We start from the raw sequence: 25,501 nt of genomic DNA on the forward strand, positions 1-25,501 counted from the left end.
ATGCAAGATAGAAGCTGTTTCTACAATGTTCTCATTCATGTTGATTTCCACATTTCAGCCAGAAAGGTGTGCTTTTGTACTTTTGGACAACCCATGACATTTTACTTCATCTGAACAAAAATATCTCTCCTTTTCCTTTAGTGACAGAAGAGTTACTGACATATGCACTCACACAATAGCATCACCTCCCTCTGTTAAAGAAAACACACCTGGAATTATCTTCTAGGAGTTAATATGATAGAAAAAAAGTTTAAGCAATAATATGAAACATTGTTTACTTTTTATACTAGAAAATAAGAAATTAAATGGAGATGCAACTTTGCATAGTGTAATTTCAATTAATTCTACAACTTTAAATACTAATGGTCTGACACATAACTAATATGCATATCTAAAACATCAATTAAAAAATAATTACTACAAATTAGCATCAATCCATGCTAAATATCGACAAGTTTTTCCCACCTTTCTCCTCATTCATGAAACTTCTGTGAAAAATTGAAAGTAAACTAATTTTATGTCAGTTTTCTTAATCTATGTAATCAAAAGCTTCTGCCTTTTTCCAGCTTTTCTATTTTATTTTCTAGCTGGTGAATCAGAATTGCAATTGGATGTTCAAATTAATACTGGGTCCCTTTACGAGTAAGTCAAAAATCAATCAAAAGAGCAAACTACTAACTTATACAAATGGTCCCACTGCTTTTGCAGGATTTGTGATGAAACTATATGCCTGAATTACAAGGGCATAATACTAATACCCATTAGCTATGCACCACTTTTTTGCAGGAGCTTGTAATCACTTTGCAGTAACCTGCAATGCTCAAGTATCAGCAAAAAGTTTCTAGTAGAGGTTTAAAAATTCAGTTTCATTTCCCCATTCCTGAATTTAACTTGCAGGGTCTCATCTGGGATTACACAGCTCCTCTGATAATCCCGAAGCCAAATAAAAACTTTCCAGTTCTACCAACCAGTACTGATAACCTAAAGCAAGGTATTCAAAACCATGAGTAAGAAAATATTTAAAGTTTAGAAGTTTAGCTAGATGGTTTAAATGTGACTACCAAGCACCATCCAGATGGCTTCAGAAGATCATATAGCCGTATTATTACACTATTCAATTACAATTTTGCACACCTATGCAAATATCCAACTCTGACATTTATCCATACAAAATAGAGTCTATTGATACTTATATTAATTTCAAACCATTATTCTGCTGTTGGCAATTGGGGCAACAGTGAGAATGCATCCCTCTTCCCTGAAATTTCTTCACATCCATGTTCAACGTGTCCACTGTATCTGTCTACTAAAGGAACTTCAATTTTGAGGAAATAAGGGTGGGATAAGGTGAGGTGAAACAACAAAAAAGAAAACCCCACAGTCTGTAAGGGGGAGGGCACCGCTTTGTTTGTAATATAGCTGAATTGAAAGACAGTTCATATTTCCTTTATCTGAACAAAGCTCTGAATAAGACCCCAGAATATTCAAGCCTAAGTGACCCAAGGTTCCCTGTTAGTTGTCATAATTAAAACTGGTGTGAAGCACAGAAACTATTGTGTCATACAACATAAAGATGAGCTTAAGAACACTAACCTTCAATAAACCACTAAGCTGATTTTACAGGAAACATATTCAATAACGCATTTTATACTAATCTATTCTTAATATTATGAAATGGAGACAAGGAAAATAACATTACTAATAGAAGAGATGTTAAATCTCAGTCAAACTATCAGCACTTCAGTGTAGACTAGAATCTACTATTACTTTCAGTGTCTGAGTTCAGTTTTGTGCTGTGCATGTAATAACACAAAAAGTGACATTTCTTCCCTCCTCTGCATTTTTCTTAGCAAATAGTATACATACATAACCTATGCTTATTAAGTTCTGTTACATACGGACTAACATTCTAGGAATAATAGCTACCTAAAGTCCAACTGAGGTATATTAAATATTGAGTTGCTTTCAGCCATTGTAGACCATGAGCCACGCAACCATCACAACTGCAACTCCGAACACTGGCAGCATAATGAGGTTCTTGTACTTTTGCCACGATGATTGTTCAACTTCTACCTCATCCTTTCTTCTCTTATTCTTTCTTCGCCCTTTTAATCTGTTTTCAAAAGCTTCCAGCTCAGCCTAAATAAAGAGAACCACAAGTAGTTGACATTTATGTCAGAATTAAAAACAAAGAAACATTAAGGTTTTAAGTGACATTACCAAATAACATTTAATAGAAGTGACTATCAGCCAACAGAAGTTACACATCTCAGAGATGAGATGGTAGCATGACATCCCACAGGTACAAAGCACATTGCTTTCAAGTATTAAACCACTGTTTATTTGCCTATAAAAACATTGCCAAAAATGCAGCCAGCTGAAGTTTGGCATGCTCACTTTTTAAACTCAGGCTGAATATATTAAGCTAAAATAAGATTGCTATTTCCATGAAATATGTTAAAAATACTTTTTTTTTTCCCCCATTAAAAAACAGTTGTGTTTAAGCTATTTTACTAACTTCTCTAAGGGCATAGGTTGAAACCTTTAAAGACATTCCTTCATAATAAAGATGCACTCTGCCAAAAATTAATAAAAACATAAGTAACTAAAAATCTGTGCCATTTCCCTCAATTCTTTATATATGCATTCTCACTAAATTTTAGACTAATTGCTATAATCTTAAGTACGCACAAAAATATTCCATTTGTTAAGTGTTACAACTTGAACATTTATTCACTCCCATGACTGTTAAGAGGTATATAATATCCTCCAATAGGAAGCACATGCCTATAAGCCCAAAAATGGAGCAAAACAACTGCAAAAATAAAAATGCCAAGCTTCCAACAAAGAAGGGCAGTTTCAGGGTCCTGTCTGAAAAAAAAAATAGGATCTCTGATCCCTGTTCCTTATCCTCCTCCACATTTTTTTAAAAGAACATCAAGAGAATACAGATAAAAACTCATTTGAGTGTACAAAGCCAAAATAAAACTGGAACTAGGCAGCCTAGAATAAAGAGTAAAGACTAGGGTGAGGCTCCAATAAGAAGGCATCTAATTGCTAGCAAAATTAGAAGAGATGCTCTAAAGACCTGAGACAGACTAAAACCAGACGAAGTCTCATGACTACCTGGATTTCTGGTCAAGTTGTCAGCTACTAGAGAAAACATGGGACAAGGCACTAGGGAGCAGAGAAACCAGATGGAGTGAAAGGGTAAAGAAATGGGAGTAGCAGAGCGCAGCAAGACAGGACTGGCTGGGCAAAAGATGCAAGACTGAGCTGAAGCAAAGGAATCATGGACAGTGAACAGAGACAAAGCCTGGCCATGACAAGAAATAAATCTATGTGACTACAAGTGCAGTGCTGCCAGGAAGAAGGACTAAGATAATACAGTAGGTGCATTAAAAAAACAAGTAAAAGACTGTTTTGGGAAATGGACAGAGTAGTAGTTCAGTAAATAAAATTTTCCCTCAGAACTCAAGGTTGCCTGATGTCTGGTCTTCCTCCATTGACAGCAAATATTTGTCAGAGCTTCGCACAGCAGCTTTTCCCTTCCTGTGCCAGATACCACCATTAACAGGAAAAAGGAACCTATTTTGATGTCTATTCCTTTGTACCTAATAAAGGCAGAAATTGTTGGCACTTCTCTGATGATATGGGAGAAGAGTTCTGACAAAGTCACAGCCTATCTGAAACAAGATTAATATCAACTAGCTAATCCTCCTTCAGAAAAGCAAAACATTTAAATAAAACAGTTTTTCCAAATCCAAAATCTGGAGGCAAGGGCAGAGTTTTTATGGGTTTATAGACAACATGGCAGTATATAATTTTAGATAGATATTTCAATAAAATTTGGGGCTCCTGCAGTTACTATACATTTGTGATCAGTACATTTTAAAAGCAGAAAGGTCTATGAATTGTAACAGTCAAACTGAAATATAGGCCCCCAAACAAAATTATGTAATAGCTATTGAATTGCTTTCCTAATGAACTCTACAAAAACTTGTCTAAAAGTAAATTTAAAAAGAAAACAAACCACAGAATGAAAAAAGACTTGTAGGCAAAGAATATGAGAAGCCATCACTACCCTTGAAAGGCTACCTAGAAATTTTGTGTAACTGTCACATGTCTGAAGTGTCACCTTAATGACCTGTGAAGTAATGGTTGTGCCCAGTCTTCAAACAAGCTAAACAAGCCTAGGGTTTTTATTTAGACAAGAACCTAATTTCTTTGTATATGAACATAACAAAAGTAAAATGAAATGCATTTATTTAAATTGTATACTCAAAACATCTAGTTCAGTGTTGCTCAGGCACGGGATTTTGTTCTTTAACGTGTTATTCATCATGTTCTTCCTGCACTGAAAGGAGTAGCACTCCCATGGGAAAATGTAGCTAAATGAATGCAAATAAAAGTGACAAAGTGTATTGTCTTAAAGTAAGGATATATTTTAATTAATAGGGGAAAGGGAACACTTGACTTTTTAACTTCTAAGGATCTGCTAATATTTTTCTTTGTATATAAAAAAGGGAAATTAAATCTTTCATACAACTCAGTAAATTACACTTCAGTTCAAGACCCTAACTTCCAGTACTGAAACTCTAAACAGCTTGAAAATTTAACCAAATCTTTCACAATGGAGAGGGACAGAGAGAGTTTGGTCTGTGTTGTTAAATAATCAAAGCACTGATCTTTTTTCCACCTCTAGCAATTGTGAAAACCCTGGCCTCACAGGGTGCCTCTGAATTAGAAGCAGAGGAAAAATTTGGCTGCTAGGGCCATGACATGAAGCCTAGCCAAGCCATCTCTTCCACTAAGAAACAAGTGATTCCATCTGTAAATGGTATTAGCAAAAGTTGCTACCACATATAGCAAATACCAAAATACAAATGCACAGCCTAACTAGAGCATTTGAGATGTAGCATTTTTATTAATTGCTTACAGAACTTACAAAATGTGTACATGAGAAGTTGTGACCCACAGAGAAACTGTCTATCCTAATGAGACTGGGGAAATGGCACAAGTGGATCAGCTCTGTAAGCCTCCCTTGCCCCCCTACAAGAAGGGAACAAGCCACCAATTTCTGATAAAAACAGAGTGTGACATGCAGGTGAAAACACAAGTGTAAGCTAAATACATAGATGCTGTGATAATTGAGTAAAAGGAGTCAAGGCACACACTGGACATGGAATATGATTTGGTGTCAAATGCTCACTCAGGCACAGGCACATATGCATGAACTGGGTAGAAGCATGCAGACTCCAGATGGCAAAGCTGATTTAGCCATCACCACCAACTGAGCTTACAGTGTTTGCCTGAATGTCATTAGTATCAGCACCTCCAGGCAGCTGGCACAGCAGCTTTGTGGATTACAATGCCAACCACATACCCTCACCACCAACAGCAATTACAGTAAATACACATTCCCCCTCCACCCCAGAGACCTTGAAGGACAAAGACTCATCTAGCTGTCCTTGTTCTTTCATGATAGGAGGGAGAAGGGGAGCTTCACCCAAGATTTAATCTTGCAGAGGCTATTCAGTATTCTGTGGTGTGTATGCTGCATAAAGTGTTTGATTAAAATAAAACATACCTAGTATTAAAAAAAAAATATACATTATACAAAGTTATAGCAACACAAAGTTACCACTTTGCACAAAACTATGAAAATTGTTTGGGAAAATGTGGCTTTGACCGTTGTAAATAATTTACAGCACACAGAGTATGGTAAGAACTGACAGGAATGACTGTGAATATCACATTCAAAACCATACATCTTTAATTGTATGTAAATTACATTATTTACTAACAAGAACAAGGTGAGGATGATGTAGATGAAGAAGAAAGGCTAATACCTGTTGTCTTCGCTTCTCTTCTTCAAGAGCAGCTTTGGCTTCTGCTTCTTCTTTCTGTCCAGACACACAAAGTTATAATAAAACTGTTGTAAACAGCAGCTAAACTTATTTTCTTAAGGAGTCATAATTCTCCTATAGAATTATTCTCAGCAAAAGTCTGCCAACTTTCCATCATGTGAGCTCTACCATACAAAAATTATATGAAAAGCATTCATGAGAGTTACAATTGATAATTCTATAGAAATATTTTACAATGTTCAAGAAAGCAAATTAAAGTACTAAGAAAAAAATGGTGCAGAAAAAAAAGTCAATATGCAAAGACACCACATACTTGAATCTCAGTACCTACATTCTATTGTGGCCCTACAATAACAAATAAATATGAAGCCTGAACACACACAAAAGACAACAGGATGAGGTGGCTTCCATCTGAAGAGATACATGACTAGGATTCATCAGGTGACTAACATGACACCAAATCCTGGAGAGAGTACACAGATGCCAAACAGGGATAAAACATCAGTAATTATTTTTCATAATGCACAGGCATAAAATGAATTTACCAGGAGGTTGGCTCACAACAGAGGAAAGTATTCTACTCCCACAGAGTATTTGGCTAAATCTAGAATTTCAGTGCTACAGGACATCTGTCGATGCCAAAAGTTTATGTCAACTGAAAAAACAACCAGGCATGCTAACAGGAGATAAATCCAACAAAGGCCATTAGACAGAGACACCATCTCACCCTCTTCAGTTCCCACAGAAAGAGTACATGGGAGAAGTTTATATATCCCCCTTTTCTTTTTTAGACTTTTTAGCATTGCAGTCACTGAATCACTACCTTAGATAAGTTACATGTAAAAACCTATTAATAACTTGAAATGAAAAAAATCTTGATCCTAGTAGCTGGATGATTTGCATATTAACAATGAAAACCGTTTACTGAATACTGTTTACACTGGTAGAATTGGTTATAAATAATTCCCAATTTAAGAGCTTTTGATGACTAAGGAGAAAGCACACTAGTTCATGCTTTAGCACACTGTAGCTCAAACAGCAGGCACTGGAGGCAGGCCAAAAGTCCTATTCTCAGGTTTTCAGACAAATGTTTAAATTACTAAACCTTGCATCAAATAAAAGCACTATTAAGAATTTCAATAATCTAGATACAATGGCAGAGTCTCTTTAGAAATGTGTGAAATGGACCTCTTCATCTATGCACATCTGAAATTTGAAAGTCTGGTGTGCAAAAAACTACCCAAATGAGCCCCCTCATTTTACACTGCCATCTAATGGCAAAATTTCAGCTACAAAAGAAAAAGTGACCTTCAAATGTGGGAAAGAACAGAAAGCTTTTTTTTTTTACACTGATGTGGTCTGTTATGGGCTGATGTTTGGACTGGCTCCTCTCCTTGCTTCCCCCGTGCAGCTGCCGGTCCCTCCCTCGGATGGTTTTATCTAGGCTGGTGTTTTCCGGCTCTCGCCCTCTCTTGCTGCACTTCGGTTGTGGGCTGTGTCTTGCTCTCTGCCGTCTGCTCAGCTGTGACCCCCTCCCCTGGCTTCTTTGGCCGTTTTTTTCCCTTTTTCCCCCAGCTGTTTTGTCTGTGCCCCCGTGTTGGCTTGTCTTGGGTTTGCTTTTGCTTGTCTTGGGCTCGCTTTAGCTTGTCTTGGGCTTGCTTTGGGCCTGCTCCCGGCTGCCCCTCCCCCTCTCTCCCTTCTCCCTGCTCCAGGGATTTGCACTGACTCCGGAGGACAAGGATCTGGACTTCGGGGGCCGCTGCTGGAGGTCGGCTTAGGAGGCTCTGCCACTCTCCCCGGCGAGGACCGGCTGGGTTCGTCTCATCTGGGTTTGGGTTGGGGGAGTGTTTCTTTTGTATTTTTGTTAATAAAAAGTTTTTTCCATTTTCACCACAAGAACAATTCTTTCTGAGCTCATTGAAGGAAGGAATTGTAAAAAAGAAAAAGGGGGGGGGGGGGGGGGCCCTTTGGAGCTCTTTTTTCCCCAAATTTGTCCTAAACTTGGACAGGTCATATTTGCATAAGATACGTAGATATAATGTATATAGATAAAGGGAATCTTAACTATTATAATCACAGCATGGAAAAACATTTCCAGGACTATTTCTTTAATAAAATGTACAGTAAAAGACACATTCAAATAAGAAGTGCTTACTCACTAGATGCCAGACATGGAAAGTTTCATTAAGAATTAATGCACTTCAGTTTTAGAAATTAATGGGTGTTTTGAAAATGTGCAAGCTAATTTATCTTTGCAAATGTCTGCAGTTTTCAACAAGTTGGGTTTTTTTCCAGTGTGGACACATTAAACAGTAATAGACATAAATAAACCACTTTCATCAAGTGCCTAATAATAGATGATTCTAGTATGCCATTTGCATAGTAAGTCAACACAGGCTACAAGAAAGTGCCTAGAAAGAATTTTATTTAAAACTATATCACTTTATATAAAAACCTCAGAACAAGTAAATACATGTTCTTCTGAGAAGAAGGTACACATAGATAGGTTATGGCATTGCTTACAGCATAAACTTGTAGCCGTTTGCTCCCTGCATTAGACCATTTCTCCCTGTGGATTACAACATTAGGACCAGAAATTGGTAGTAGTATCAGCTCCAGTCAAACCACACTGAAATATGTTGCTGGGTCTCAGCTCATGTAGTTTTACTGAGAGTTCACCTTGCTTAGGAAGGGACTCCATATACTATGAACTTATCTCCACATTCTCACTGGAACTGTTAGTTATGGTTGGGATTGCCTAAAGGCATATCCCAAGAGTTTTAGCATTCAACCTGCTTGCAAAGTTGCAGGATTTGGTCAGTGTGGTACTTGTTAGAATTTGTCAATCAATCCTGACAATCTGAGCAGAGGTTGACTTGTCAGCTTTACCCATTGAGTTCTTGGATTGTAAATTTATCACACCTAATACTTACCTGATAAAACCCAATCAGCATATGAATAAATTCTTTCTGTGTGACACCACACAGCAAATTCTTTACTTCATGAAACAGCTGAGCTAGGGAGAAGTCACGTTAACAACAGCCTAAGTAGTATTCTGCAGTTGCTGGAAAGTCTCAATTCTTCCAGTATAGGATAACTAATACCATATGGCAGGATTATACTCCACATTGGACAAGCAGAGCAACTGATAGTTGCAAAACCTTCACTGGAAAGACAGACCTTACAATGCCCTGTGAAGCAGTCTGACTAGTGTTACAGCACTAATGACTATTTTATCATCACTGATCATCACTTGTTCTCACAGTGAAAGAGGGAAGAATCAGTTCCAATCAATTTAAAGAAAAAAAAAAAAAAGGAAAAATAATAGTTTTAAAATAGCATTTGAGTGAATTAACATCATTCATAAATTCAAGTCTGAAAAAATAGCTCCTATTCAACAGCACACCCACTTACATTGCATTTCTGCAGGTACTGCCTTGAAAAATGTGTTCTTTTTTCTACTTTTCTTGAAGCTCTGAGAAGAAATTATAGCTACAGTGGATACATTACCTCATACGCTTTCCGCTTCATTTCCTTGCATAATGCATCACATTCCAGTGAAACTTGGCCTTCTTGTATCTTGCTGCACTGTACTTCCTGTTAAGCATAATTTGTCTTTTATAATCATTTCCCTATATATTATTTCAGTTGTCATTTTCTTTATAAAAACAGTAAAACTTTCTTATTTAGTAAATCACTGATTTTACATATAAAATAAAGCTAATGACTTGACATTATTTCAACCTGTAATTATATATTAAAGTGACTTTTTTTTCCCTTCTTTCTAATAAGCTAAGATGAAAGGAAAAATAAATCCATAGTCCAGTTTCATTTTTCTCCTCTTTACCCATTTTTTGCCTTAGACAAGTAAAATAACTTCCTGAACTTCTGGAAGAAAGTTTGCATTCAGAGTCTCAGTAATTTCATATAGATTATTTTAACTCAGATTACAATTAGATTACAGTCTTAGATTACAGGACAAAGTCTGGTGTGGGGGGAAATAAAGTCATTCTCAATCATACTTTCTCCCCTTCTTCTAGTACTGAATAAAAAAAACCCAACAAATTGGTTATCTGTAAGCTGAGTCTGATCAATTTTAACCACTTGTTCTGTATGTGCCATCATCTCTTCTGCTCAGCATCCCACCTGCAAGACTTCTTAGATGCATAAAACATATTTTGGAGAAGCTGAGGACTCCAGGGAACTGCTGGAAGGATCAGAACTGGGTCCAGAAAAGTAAACACTTTTTAATTAAGACATATCATGTTGGGTTTTTTCATTAAGACATTATTATTTGTCAAAACATCATATGAATTTCTGTTGTTGCCCTTATAATACTGTATAGCTATAGCAAACTTGTTATATTACCTTGTCCTTATCTATGTTAGAAGTAAGGATGCTGATGCCTGTACTTCCTTTTAGGTTTGCAAGGAGTCTTAATTGATTACATTAGTTCAATTTTCACAACATCTGTGCCAATTCCAAACTTCTGTAAATTTTCCCAATATCATAATAAAAATGTAATTTTTATTCTCAAATCACTTCAGGTCATCTGAGTATTTTTTTTACAAAACTCCAAAAATTTAAGTGTGCATGAAGATAAAGCTATTGCAAGTCAAGTAGCTAACATATTTTAGAACTGACAAGACTTTATATTCTCCAGTGAATCTTCTGATATAGCAGCCCAGATCTTTAGCTCATGTGAATTGTTACAGCTCTACTATAGCAACTGGCCCTATTCCAATCTGCAGCAGCCACATAATCCATCCATACAAGCCCAGGAACATGTAAAGAATATAGATCCTTTAAAAAATGCAACTTTTAAACACAAAAGGTAAATTTACCTTTTTCAGTCTCTTGCAGAGACATCGGAGTTTAACCTTCTGGCTGCAGTTGAGAGGGCAGTTACCCGAATGGCAAATCTCCTTACACCGGTGACCGCAGGGCAACTGTACAGAACAAAACACAAATAAAACTCCCACATCAATATAACACTGTAAAATTACCAAGCATCTATGAATTTTATTTCAGTCCTAGCATTTTAACAGAAAACTCATTCAGTTCATCACTTTTTCAACTTGTGAAATATTTGATTGTTCTTTTCTTTCTTTTGTGGGAGGAAATGTTTGCTTCTTATTTACTGCTTTTCAGTCCCTGTAGGATGATTTCTCTTTCATTGGCACAGCTTGATTAGAAGACAATTTCTCCTTTCACACATTTCAAGAACAGTCATTTCCACAGTAATATATACAACAATCACCCTAGCTATCTCTGTGCTAAGGGAGTACAAATAGATAAGGCAAAAACACCCTGAAAACTGAAATTACATATACTGTAGCTATTGTAGATTAGAGTAATAAAGGAAGATGAAGGAATCAGAAACAAAAATACCAGAGAAGAAATCTTGCATTCAAACATTATCTAAACTATGCAAAAGTCAAATAAAGGTGACCAAAATTCTTATGTCCAAAATAATTTCACAAAATCCTAAATTTTGCATCTGGCAGATTATCCCATTTCTGCCATCTGAAAGATAAAGACTTCTTTTTTACTGTCAGTGCAACTATTAACTTACAAAGAAAATATTATCATTCATTTACTGTGTAAGAATTGAGTTACTAATTTAAGTATGCTGAGTGATAAGAATGTAGCAGTGCACCCACATTACATTAGATAAAATATGTCAGTAAAGTAAACAGATTTTTTTCATTGTTAAGAACTTCACTAAAAATATCCCTTGCTCATATGCTCATAAGAAGTCTTTGCAGTAACAGTTTTTCATTTTCAATTACATAACCCAATACTGTTAATAACCAAAGGTGGAATTGCATAGAAGACATCGAAGTGATTTACTTACAGAGAGTTTTAAAGCCCCCATCTACTTAAAATAGCATTAGACATTGATCTTTATTGAAAGTGAAATTTCATCTCTTCACTGTCATCAAGAGATCAACACAAATTGGAAAATACTCTAAGACGTCCAATTTTAAGATACATTTTTCACATTCATTAAAAGTTCAAAATATATACAACATACTACATCACTTCATTCACAAGAAGGAAAATAGTAAGTAACTATCAAACCCAGGTGGGTACAGTAAATCAGAAGTCCATTGGAACTGGCACAACACCTGAGCTAGTGTCATGAAACACACACCTGAACAGAACATGAATATTTCAGACTAAATTTATGGAACATTTATACATGTCTTCATGACCATGACAGTCACAAGCTATTATAAATACTTCATAGCTTCAGCTCAGTTTTTTAGTTATTGTTTCAGCACGTTTCATACAGGACTAGAAGGAACCTTTAAGTCACCATGTTCAGTCCTGAAATCCAATTCTCCTACAGGCAGGTACCTCATGTATCCCTCCAGGTCTGGATGAAAGCTTACCATGAAATCAGTCCCCCCATTCTGACCCTATTCTACTGTTTCACTAAGGAGGGTGCTCCAGGAGCTCACTACAAGAGACAAGAGCTTTTTTTTTTTGAGTTTCCTAGGTTTGTTCTAGGTAGTCTAAACTGCAGTTCTTATCCTCATATTGAAGTATTTCTGTCTTTTCTTAAAAGACTCTTTATTATCATAAATATTCCCTTAATTGAATTTCAACTATGTTCAATCAATGTTTCTTGAATACACAGCCAGAACTGCATGTAATATTTCAAATGGCATCTCAGCAAGAGGGATTTTGTACAATGCCTTAATTCCACCTCATTCTTAGTGAAGTACCTTCCCCAAAACATCTTCAGCTCTCTTTGAATTTCTCTCCAGCTGATCATGCTGTGAAAATAAGAATATCTGCTCTTTCCTGGGAGCTTATTATAAGCTTCACATATATGTCTTATTGTTGTTGCTTTTTTTCTGTATTTAATAACATGACCCCAATACATGTGTTCTACAGATGGACTTCCTCAATTCTCATACACTGACAACACCCCACAATTTTTCATCAGAAAATTACGAAGTTTTTGCCTGCCAAGGTCATTACTGAAAACAATGCAAAGTTCAGTCCTTGGGAAATCTTCCTTATTGTTAATATCTTTTGCTTCAGCTTTTTCTTTAGTTTGATGTTGTTTTGTGGGAGGGAGTTGGGTGTTGTTTTTCCAAAAGATAATCAAACACAGTTGTTTCCTTTAGCCACCTCCATGCTGGTATTAACTCTCTCCTGTATCTGAACTAGATATTCACTACTAGTATTGACTTACTCTGCTGAAATATTATGCAGCAGATCTCATCTATTCATTTTATCTGGAGAGAAATATATATAAATTGGTCACCTTATCAAAGAAGGAATTTAGTTTTTTTTCAGGCACAACTGATCATCAGCAAATATTTTTCCCTGAAATCAAAAAAATATTTTGCCTCATTTTGAAAATGAGGGGAGAAGCTTGTCTAAGTCTTGCATGCTACCAGGGTCAGACTACCAACCAGAACATGGAGTCTAATGGCCAAATTGCCCCAAAAGTGACCACATTCTTTGCAAAACCAATTTGCCACTGCATGAACACTGTGCCATAGGAGGGCCTGGCTCCTGGCTCCCTACATAGGAGCATCACATACAATAACTCCACCTAGTCTCACCTGTGTCACCTCATGCTGGCTAGAGCAAAGCCGTGGTTACAATTACTATTTACTATAGTAATTAGGCACATTTTCATTAATAGTGTCAAAGCCCAAATGGTCATGTCCTAGCTGACATGTCAGAGCTGCAAATTCAAGACAGTAACCCTCACCTCAACCTCTAAGTGCTTCTGCAATAAAATTCTTAGACACCATTAAACCAAAATATTTATAGCAGAGGAGTATATTTAATCCAATACTGAAAAGCAAAGGTATACACTTAAGTTTCCCTGCCACCTTTTTTCCTTGTCCTATATCTCTGTGCAGGGAACTTTCTTCTTACTCCCTCCACTGTAAAACCAACACTAAAAAAAAAAAGTATCAAGAGAAGCTATGAAATGAATGGCAAAAAAACATTTTCCCATGATCTCAGAAAACAAAATCATTCATTCTGCTGCTTCTGCTGGATAAAAAATGTAATGGGAGAGGATCCTTTTTTTTTTTTGCTCGCTTTTATGTGTCAGTGCTGAACTACTTGGTGCTACAACAGAAAGTGTGTGACCCCTTTAGATCCTTTTCTACTGTACAAAATCTCTTGTCAATAGCTTCTGGACTAAAGCCCAAATTTAAAAGACTTTATGTTTGATATGGCAAGGCCATTAAAATAATGGATTTAATCCACAACTCTGAAAAAAAAAAACAAACCACCAACCAAAAACATCCTACAAATACTTTTCCAATAGGCAATACTTTTAAATCTTAATATTATACCTGATGATAAACTCTGCCAACACCTATGAAGGCTTAAGTGAACAGAATTATTATCAGATGTTAATACACATCTGATAATAAAGAAAATAGTCTGGTACTAAAGAAAATAGCACTTTTGAGCACCAATCACAAAAGCTAATTCAGAAAAAGTTTTATGACTTCCAAAGACAAAACTAAATTTTTGCAATCCACATACATTTGCAATGTATGTTCACAGAATTAAATTTTATTTCCAGAATGCTTAATTAATTCAATGCATTAAAAAAACCAAAAAGATATTAAATTTTATAGAATCACAGAACTGTTACAGTTCCAAAAGAATTTTGGATCATTGGGTCCCCTAAGTTCACCATTAAACCATGCCCCCAAGTGCCACATACACACATTTTTTGGAACACTTACAAGTATGATGATTCTACCATTTTCTATTTCCCTGGGCACAGTTCAACACTAGATCACCTGTGAAGATATTTTTCCCAGTACCCAACCTAAACCACCATTGGCACAACTCGAGGCCATTTCCTCTTGTACTGCCACTCATGTGAAATTAGAACAACCTCCACCTGTCTATAAACTCCTTTCAGGCAGCTGTAGAGCCTGATCAGGTCCCTCCTGAGCCTCCTTTCCTCCAGGTTTAACAACCCCAGCTCCCTCAACCCCTCATCAGACTTGTGCTCCAGACCCTTCACCAGCAATGTTGCTCTTCTCTGGACATTTTCCAGCACTTCCATGTCCTTCTCCTAGTGAGGTGCCCAAAACTGAAAACAGGATTCTGGATGTGAAATCACTAGTGCTGAGTACAGCAGGGAAAGTGACACTGTCCCTACTGCACTATTGTGTTAAATGAAATTTATCATAATGGAGTCCCATATTTCAAACCAAGACAAAAGCAGAGTGCACAGTAAAACTACAAAGGATGGCTATTTTGCAAAAAAAATACTAACTACATGGAATAAAATTAAATACAGATTCACAAATACTGACAGGAAAACAAACAATGAAAACTGATAGAAATTAAAATTTCTATGTAACAATTGTCTCAAAACATCTGCAAGCATGATCATAAGAATTTAATCACCCTGATTAAGAAAAAAAGTTACATTTCCTTCAACAGGATATCTTGTTATTATTACCAAACAAGAGAATTAACTTTTTAATTTAAAAATCTCATATATAACAGCTGTGGCAGCATTAAAAACACTGTTTCTCCCTAAAGCAGAAAGGAAATGTGAGCTGTACTATGTAATGCTGGAAGTAATTTTTTTTAATTTTATACTGCCATAGCCAAAACAAAAGTGTGAAACTTCTGTAGCATTTTTTTCAAAGCACCAGACAATATAATTGGTTTTCCTTATCCCCAAATGTACCATGGCAACTGTAAAATATGGTAGCATACAGTCTACTGCAATTACAAAACGCAATCTACTGCATTACAAAAACCTCTAAAAATGATGACTGCAGTAGAATATTGCATTCTATTAAACTTAAGTTGCACTATGGTCAGCTAGGAGTGATAGTGCACACTGATTTATAGCAAACATCAACTTCATTGAGCTGTGAGAATGACTCGATGTCAGCTTGAATAACAAAATTCTCAAGAAATTTACTTGAGGCTTCCAGAACTACACAAAAAAACCCTCAAAATTCAGTAGTCCTATCCATCTTATCTCCAGCCAAGTTGTTTAAAAGTTTTGTCTCACAAGACAAAAACTTAAAAACAACAACATGGGCTTGGCCTGTATTTGCTGGGGAGAGGTGGTAGTGGGAGTGGCAGGATGGTATCTGTTAAGGCTGCCCCTTTAAACTTTTATCAATGATTCCTTTAAAAGAGAGTATCAGTATAATTTGTATTATGATACAGGTATCTAATTTTTTCAAAGGTGTAGAGATATATTTTATTTATAAAACAGAAACAGACAAAACATCTCTAGAACTGTTCGGTATTCAGAGAAATGGAACAGATTTTTTGCACAAAGAAATGGTAAAAAACCCCACACAGTACCCATGTAGTTACCAAAGTAGGATCAGAAGAAAGCAGGATGAACTGTAACACATAGATGAATTACCTGAAGCAAGAAGGTATTAATAGCTAGTAACTTCTACATTCAATGAAAGACAGTAAGAGCTAAAGCTAGCATCACAGGAAAGGAAGAACATGCATTTTTCCATCATCAATTAGACTAGAACAATTCCCTGAACAGCAGAAGCTGCAAAAAACCATATCTTCCAAAATATTTATAGGAGCTAGAATTTTAAAATTAAGTTCAAGCTTTATAAAACTAATGTAAATTTTGTTGCCATACACTTTATTTTGTATCCCACTAAACTAAGTAAAAAAAAGACATCACCTGTGGAGCAATTCTGAACTGCAAGCCAAAGTCTGTGACCACTGCTAGGTGGATTTTAAATCCCAGACTAAGTCTGGGGAATATGTCCAGAAAAATCACAACAGTTACATTAATCAATGATGAGCCACAAGAAAAAAAATTCTTTGAAGAGAAGCTGAAGTACAGAAGATACAGTTCATGATAGGAGATTATAAGTACTCTTGAAAATACAGAGAAGGAAGTCTTGGAGCAAATAAAACCAAAGTAACAGAGAAGGACATGGAAGGACAAAATTAAGATGTAAATAGACAATTAAAAAGTATCCTGAAGTGTTCCCCCACCAGGAAAAGAGATTTAGACATCTCAATGAGAAAATTGTGACAGGAACATTCATTTACAGAAAAATAAAATCCATCAGGCATCTACAAGGACAAAAAGCAGAAGACACAAGTATGTACAGAGCACAGCCTTCCTGTTGGGGTTAACACAATCTTGGCTGAAAAGCAGAGGAACAGACACTGTTGGAAAAGCAGAATCTTGTAAATTTTTGCATTTACTCAAAATAATAATAATAAAAAGCCTTCTAATAAAGACAGGGATTAAAATTTGAAGTTTCTAACACTGAATATATATGAATACTGGACGTTAATGAAATTCCTGCTTTTCCACTTCACATATTTTCCAACCATCCAGTGGGAAATGGAGTAAAGAAAGAACTGTCACTCTCAGCACAATTAATGACAACTAAGGAAAAAACATTAAATAGTAAGTAATACAAGGATTTCTGAAAAGCACACAAGCAGCAGCACTGTGAGGGACAAGGACAAAGTACTTTGGCCCATCCCTCACACCCAGTTGTGGGTAACACTGCTGCAAGAGAAATCCTGAAACATTTCTAAGCTGCTTCTGATGAAAATTGAGTAGCTTCTCCAACCAGCTCCTGCCCTGTTCCACAAAGTTTAATACCCAAACACAGTATTGAACAGGTATCTTCTTTACTGATGCTACTGGCAAATAGTCTAAGTATCATGAAGTAAGGATATCGTTCTTCTCTTCTTCACAGCAAACCTTTAGATGTACTCAGAAACAGTAGAGAGACTAACTTGTCTTCCTTTTTACACTACTTAACATATATTTCACTAACATGCCAGGGCATTATTAGCTCATCTCATTTATTAAGTATAAAACCCCTTAGTCTCTGAATTGTATAGATAAGGATTCTAAACCTGCACTTAGATAAGAACAGCAACCTCAATTCTCAGCATTTTTCCTAATCAAACAGCATCCTATCATTTTTGAGATATAAATTGATGACCAGTTTTTAACCATGTGAGAGGATATACTCCTCCACATTCAACCTCATCTGCATGCTCAAACATCCAAGCCATCAGTGCCTTGGAAACAAACCTCTGTTCCTTCAATATAACCCTCCTAGTTGACAGTTATACATTAATACATATCCTTCAAGTACAGTTCACATCTATCATTTAATATATTCACTTAGACTAAGCTTCTCTAGACAGCTTGGCCTATATTCACATACCCATCAACTCAAGTATTGCTTTGTTACTATGGCTTACCTCTTTTGGACACTGATTTCTGCAGGAAATAAGAAGCTCCTTTTCTTTTAAATCAGCTTGTGTTAGTTTTCTGTAAAAAGAAAGTATTCACCTTTTAAAAAATCCAATTTATAAACACTAAAATCAATGCAATTAGGGGTGTATTTTCAGTATATTTCACTGCAAAGAAAAGTGGACTCATTTGTCCACATCCTGTGTGACTAGTATGAATTGTCCTGTTTTACAGACAAATCCACACAAATTTAAAGGACTTGAGGTACTTTAAAGAAAATGAACAAAGAAAAATATACTTGCATATGATAAATATTTTCAGAACAATCCCAAATTCCAACTTATATTTCATGAAGTCTAGCTTAATGTCTATCCACACATACAAATTATTTAAAAAGTGTACAAATTGAAAAACTAAGCAGGTCTTCATTTAAAACAGCTAGAAATTGAAGGATATTAACTGCAAAGACAAAGACCTGTTAGACTAACTACATTAATTCTAATACTTGTATAAAATTCTTCTTTACATACTCAAAAAGAAGCACATATAGAACAAATGTTATGTAGATTACAATATATTTTCATAATTCAAAGGTTTAACTGTATTATAACAATTTCTGTTCATGAGATTCCATGCATTTATAGCAATTCTAGCAGTCATACCAAATAAAATACCTGCCAAATTTAAATAGAGAAAAATTATCTTAGAAATTATAATTAAATTTTATGAATTGCCATAAGAGTAGCTGCCATCCCCAGACATTTTCCAGTTAATAGCATTCAAATGAAAAGCTGGGTTGTGTTCTGACACTTACAAGCATTCAATGTACAGTACTGATAGCTTGCAGTGACACTTTATTTTAAGCATCTGGAGACAGGATGGGCAATCCCCAGGATGACAGGGCAAAGCACATCGGTGAGGACAGCCAGCTGGCCGGGGCTTGGTGCACTCCTCTTCACACTGTGAACATTCGGGACCCGCCTAACAAAATAAAAACAAAGTAATAAAGAAAAGGCCAAGTATTTGTTTTGTTAGGTGTTGTTAACGACCTGTTACATAGAAGAAAGAGTTGGGGTGATGAGAATCAAGCTATTCAGTAAGATATTTCACAAGCAAGGGTAATTGTTAAAACATGTTTTTTAAGAGAAAACCAAAAATGTCAGTGTTTGTCAGTCAAAGAGAGTTCTATTTTCCCGCCTGGACATAAAAGAACATCCTTAATATTAGTGTTTTAGAAGATGATTATAACACCTGATAATTCTCAAAGGAAAATTGTTAGAAAAATAAGTCATTACATATTCAAAACTAACTCATCCCAGACACCATGTTCTTGTAATGCTTGAGTCATTACATACTACTCTTTAATACAGGGGTGGAGGGGTTGGTTTGCTTGATTATAAGAAGCAAACTTTAAGTCATTCCATTTCCATACACATATGATATTTTGCATAATCTTCCAAAAAGGAGATTATATCCAAAAAGGATACTTATATAATCCAAAAAGGTTTATTAACTTGGGTATATCCAAGGAGCTGCCTAAGGTCTTGCTTCTATTCCACAGACCACACCAATCTACCAGAGCTGTGATGTCACTCACGTTCCAGGTGATATGATAACTGGCACAAGGTGATGAACATCACAGCATAGTATATAAACCTTAATTTCTACTCATACCCTTAACAAAACTCCCAGAACCCCCATCTGTGATCAAATACACCCAGACAGATTGACATGATTTATCAACTGAACCTACACAGCACAGTATTTAAGGCCCACTATCACATTCAATATTTAGTTTCTAAGAAGTCAGCCAAAGTAAATCAAATTTATCCAAGAATGAAGCTACACAAAGCTTCCCCAAAAGCACTATTCCAACACCAATGTTCCACTTTATCCTGTTCAAAAGACAACATAAGAATTTTAAGGTTTTGATGGTTCTTCCCTAGTCCCCTTTCCTTCTCCTTCTCTAGTTGAAGATTTTTTGCTGAAATTTAAAGAGAAATCTTTGTACAATGATTGTTTACAAATTTTAACTAACAAAAATTCAAATATAAGAAAACAACAGCAGCTAAGACCATTTAGAAAGCTGTCATATAACATTTAATGGTAGGTAAAGCAAGTAGCTGGCCTTTCTACAACATTTTTATAACACAACAGGAAGAACAAACTGAAATTCCAGACAGAAAAATCACTACTCAGACATATAAGCCAGAAATTTAATCAACTGTGACTACATTTAGTCTACCAAAACAAGAGAACAAAAGCTCTAAAGGTCAACGCCAACTTGAGTTCATAAGATTTGAAGAAAATTGAGAAATGAGATTTACCCATGCTTTGCAGGTACATAGACTCCCATTTTTCTGAGAATATATTGCCTCATTCAAAATGGAGCTAGGAATAGCCCTGACTCATTCACATTTTAATTGGCTTAACTGAGGCAGCAGGCAGGCAGCCTCTTATAGTCAGAACTGGGGATGCTTAACTGTCACTCCCACAATTTACTGATGTCACTATTGCTGCAAGTTACCCTTCCAACAGTTGCACTAACAGTCCATACTCTTGAGAAAAATTCCCATAATCATAAATAGATTAACGTGTTAGCTACAATATACAGTTATTAGATGATAACACCGCTTTCAGGACACTAATTCACAGGGATGTTATGCTATTTAAGTCAAATAAATAGCTAGTAAAAATACAATATTTTTGCTTTGTACTCAACTGAATGATTGCTTCTCTCTTTACTAAATGCTCAGACTGTCCATGTTCCATCTTTTTTTAAAGTAATGCTTAAAAAAACCTTGAGAACCTGTTTTCCTTCAAATCATGGCTCTCCCAAACCACAAAACATATATATGTGTCTCTGAATGCTCATAACTTGAACAACTTTAAGCTTTATACTTTTGTTTTTGCTTCATGTTATCTTCAGCAGTTAACACCTACAACTTCTTAAATGCATAAATGAACATTTCTAGTAGACATGGATGACATATTCATGTTTATCACAGTATTCTGAAAAGTCTTCATCAATTTTGCAGCATTTCCAGTGCTCTCCTAAAGGTCTCCCAGTCTCCTCATTCCATTTAAACTCCCCTCAGTAAATAGTTTCCCCAGTAGATTGCAAATGTATTTGCATATAGAGATTATCAGTAGCTTCCTTGACCCTGACAGTTACAAAAAGTAACTTTATGTTACTTTAGGTCTCAAGGGTATTAAGTAAGGTTCTGATGAAATTATAGAATTTGGAAAAAATGTAATACTGTGTCAGATTTATAGCCTAAGGAAATTACATTAGCTAACTGTCACAGCATCAATGGAAACAGCACACATGCAAGTCTCCCAGCGGGATCTGGAATAGATCTCTACCTTCCAACTGCAAATTCTTTATTTTCCAAGTAAAACTGAAGGCAATGCATATCCATATAAAATACACAAAAACAAAGCAAAAATGAAATTAACCTACCTTGTTTCCATCTGCACTACTGTTCAATTTAGTAACATGATGACATTCTTTCATACAGGTATGATTCTGACAATCAAGAAGCCTCCCACAAAATCTCTTGCATGAGTAGGGATTTGCAGAGTGACATGGTAACGGACTAACCTAAAAGTTAAAAATAAATAAATAAATAAATAGTTGCAGTTGGGATATATATACATACAGTGCACATATGTAATGTGTGAGATATGTATATTTACACACAGAGACACAGAATTATTACAGAGAAGTTTTGGTTCTCCAGTATCTTCATAAAAGAGAAAACACCAGTGAAATTCTATTTGATATTTTTTTAAAGTATAATTTTGGTTCCTGTCCACATAAAAATGCATCCACACAAATTTGTTTTGCACTGATTGTAACATGAAAAAAAAGCACATTTCATTAAACAAGCTAACTTTTGCAGCATAGTTTCCCTTTCTCTTTGAAAGACTCCTACACTCTCAAATCTTTTTGTGTCATTTGCTCTATCTTTCTGAATTACACTCATGTCTTCCATTAAGGGTTCCTAGGCCACTTTGCTATTATTGCAGAAGACAGTAACAGTTCGCTTTCACAGGCTTAATTGTGTTACGGTCACCATATACCCAAATATTTTACCATAAATCCAAAATATTTTACAGTTTGAAAAATGGAAAACAACCTGCAAGCCAGAAACTCTAAAAAGCAAATACTGACTACATCAAATATAACACCCAGGAGAGGTAGGGAGAAGCAGAAATGGCTCCCTAACAGGACTAAGATTTTAATGTCTTATGTTACATTTGTACTTTCCAGTTTGAGGTCAACACTCCAGATAACAGAACTCTGTAGTACTCTTCAGAGCATCTACTTAGAAGTCATTACTCTATATAGTACAAGTCCCTCCATACAAAAGGATTAGAGGAAACTCGCTGTTAGCATTTGCCAATTATATAATACACAAAAAAAGATCGCTTTCAGTGATGCTGTCAAAAAAATGATTTTTTCTTAATTTCATGATCACTTCACAGAGAAAAACTATTTGTGATGTTATTACACAAGAGGCTAATATGACATAACTCACTTTGACTAGACTAAGGGTGTGATTTTATGTTGTATTGCAGTTGGCTGAAGAGCTTTGCAGGGTACCCATTCCTTTACCCTCTTTGAACTCTACAGCCCTCACTGCAATCTCCTACCACTTTGAACAATTCCTACCACACATCTCTCTTTACAGGAAAATCATTCAAATAATCAAAATGGAAGAAAAGAAATTAATAGAAAAAGTTTTTTGTCTTTTGCCAGTGGCTTCATCATACAAAGAGCAGAACACAGGAACTGAAAAGAAAGAAGAGAGATGGCCCCACAGGGCAGAGTGAGGGACAGCCTCCCTTCAGTACTGCCCATGTTATCTCCATCAATCACACAAAGTGCAATTTAAATCCATTTGCCTATATAAATTTTTCTGGGCTTCACCCAAAAAAATACTACTGCACATCACATCACTGAAAAATCCAGTTCATTCACAACAAGACTTTTGAACCCTTATCATCCTGACTCACTGAGACTGACTAACTGCTCAGGACGGCAGGTTGAACATCAAGCACAGCACAGAGGAGAAAACCTTAAGATCATCATATCCAACCCTTTTCACACCCCTGTATCAGAGCTGAAGCTAATGCTGGCTAAAGAACTAACACAAGAACCACATCAAGCAGTCTGAATACCTGGCTCCTACTGCCCCTTGCAAACATCCTACTCCATCTCTGATGGATGTTTCTGGCAACCAAAAGAGGAAAAGCCAGCAAGCAGCCAGCAGGCCTAATAAAAACTGAGTCTGAAGCAGAGAACAGTACCATACCCAGAATGTACATACCAATTACTTTTACACACTAAAGCTTTTAATATTCCTAATATCCCAACCCTTCACAAACTACTCCATCTCCCTCCTCAGAGTACAACATCCTCTCAGTAGCAATTAGTCAAAGGACATTAAAAGATAACAGAATACAAGAAAAGTTGTATTAAATGTTACAACCTGCCCACTTCTCTACCTTTCCTTGCTTACCCATTGCCACTCAGTTTTTTATGACTATGGTTCTACTGTGGCTCAGGCAGTGGCAGGAGATGGGGGCAATAACAGCAATTAGCCCTAGGGCCGTACTGTTCCATAATGCTGGTGAGACTTTTTTTACCAGGAGTTAGTCTTCCACCAGATAAGGACACAACCACTAGCTCCAATTAGAGCCAAGCACTTAGGCAGAAATGGAGCATGCCTTCCACTAGCATGCCTAGAGTACACAGATGAGAGGAGCTGTTAAACAAAGGCAAGGGTGGAGCCAGCCAGGCAATAATGGCAGCTTTCAGAGGGTAGACTTAAGGAACATTCCAGCCCTCTGGCTGCATCCAGCAGAGCTTCAGCTCCAGCTCAGTAAGATATGACAGTCTTCTGGAATCAACTGACACTGCGGCCAAAAACTGCAATTTTTCAATTAATTTAAACCTTCATTATTTTTTTCCTCCATTTCTCTGTTGTGGATCTGAGTAATAAATCCAGATGACAAAGTAAAGTTTCCTACAATTGGAATGAGTTTCTGAAATGGCTATATGGGGGCCAGAACTCTTGCTACAAAGACAAACATCAAAGTAGCCACAAACTCCAGGATGCTGATGAGCTGGAGAATGAAGAAGGAAGATGAGAACCATAAGTGTTTTATGAAAGCTAAATAGGGGGAAAGAAAATATGAAGATGTCATTTTCAGACTCCAGGTCCTCCACAGGACAAGGAATGGAAGGAAAGGAAAAAAAATGCATGACAGCTTTCAGAAGCTTTCCAGGAAATCTCCCAAGTACATAAAAGCAATTAACAGATAAATTAAAAAATAAATTAAAAAAAAAGAAACAAAACAAAAACCTGACAGAGCGAGGAAATTTTGGAAACCTTTATAAGGTGTTTAGCCATAAAGATGAATCTCATGAAGTTTTACATACAATTTTACCTAGAGGCACAGAAATGGTCTTCCCTTATGAATGAACCTGAACTAAAACCCACTCAGAATACTAAAACATACCCTTAAATTCCTTAAAAAAAAAAATCCACCACCCAAGAAGTGAGTTTAATAATATGCCCAGGAAAGAAAGCCTGATACAGGATATCTACAAGGAAGCAAAACCAGAGTATTTTCCTTCCTCTAGAACATTTAATGAAATGAAGCAACTAGAAGAAAATTATATATGGCAGATAAATTGATACCATAGTCATTAAAGATTTCTTTCTTTATCTTCATTTACCTTGTATCAGCTTTAATTAGTGTTTCCCATAAAAGAGATTTATAATAACTTGAATTTAGAAGATTTTAAAAGAGCATACATGTACTACTGCTATGAAATTCAAATGTATGTAACAGTTAAAAAAAGGTAGAACATCAAGATTCTTTTTTGGGATGGCAGCAACTGTTGATGGTGGTTTTCCTGACGCATAACCTGAGATAAAACTGAGAGCTATTTTTAAGAACCTAGAAATGGAAGAATGATGAGTTAATTATTTTTCTAAATATATGTAGAATTATTTAAGAGAAGGCTGTAGACTTCAGCTAAAAAAATATTCTTTTAGCTTAAACATCACATAGAATCATACGTCCACTAAGCACAGATTTTATATAATTACATAATATGAAAAGTAATTTTAAGTCTGTTCTTAAGTGAAAAATTGCTTGTTCTAAATGCCACATTATGCAAGAGCTCAAACTAAATCAATCCCCTAAAAATACTTCCTAAATTAAATACCAAAGAGAAATAAAAGAAACAACAAACCCACACACAACTCCCCAACAATCAACTCAGTATCTGCACAAATTAAAATTACTGTCCAAATATTAAAAAATTATACAGTAGATTTCTTTGTTATACAAGTCCTAAGGTGTTTGCTTTTATTCT

General features: G+C 35.9%; 1 protein-coding gene across 1 annotated transcript in view; it reads right to left on the bottom strand.

Annotated features, from left to right (window-relative positions):
* Positions 1–554: 554 nt before the first annotated feature.
* Positions 555–25,501, bottom strand: part of NFXL1 (nuclear transcription factor, X-box binding like 1) — a 42,797-nt gene continuing 17,850 nt past the window's right edge. Inside the window, exons 16-22 of the mRNA XM_079307037.1 lie at positions 21,569–21,709; positions 18,920–19,086; positions 18,114–18,183; positions 10,715–10,819; positions 9,381–9,467; positions 5,853–5,906; positions 555–2,139 (exon numbers count right to left, since the gene is read on the bottom strand). Coding sequence (XP_079163163.1) covers positions 1,966–2,139; positions 5,853–5,906; positions 9,381–9,467; positions 10,715–10,819; positions 18,114–18,183; positions 18,920–19,086; positions 21,569–21,709 — 798 coding nt within the window. The 3' untranslated portion in view covers positions 555–1,965. The remainder of the gene's footprint in view (positions 2,140–5,852; positions 5,907–9,380; positions 9,468–10,714; positions 10,820–18,113; positions 18,184–18,919; positions 19,087–21,568; positions 21,710–25,501) is intronic.

Source organism: Erithacus rubecula, assembly GCF_903797595.1.
Source record: "Erithacus rubecula genome assembly, chromosome: 5".
NCBI lineage: Eukaryota > Metazoa > Chordata > Aves > Passeriformes > Muscicapidae > Erithacus > Erithacus rubecula.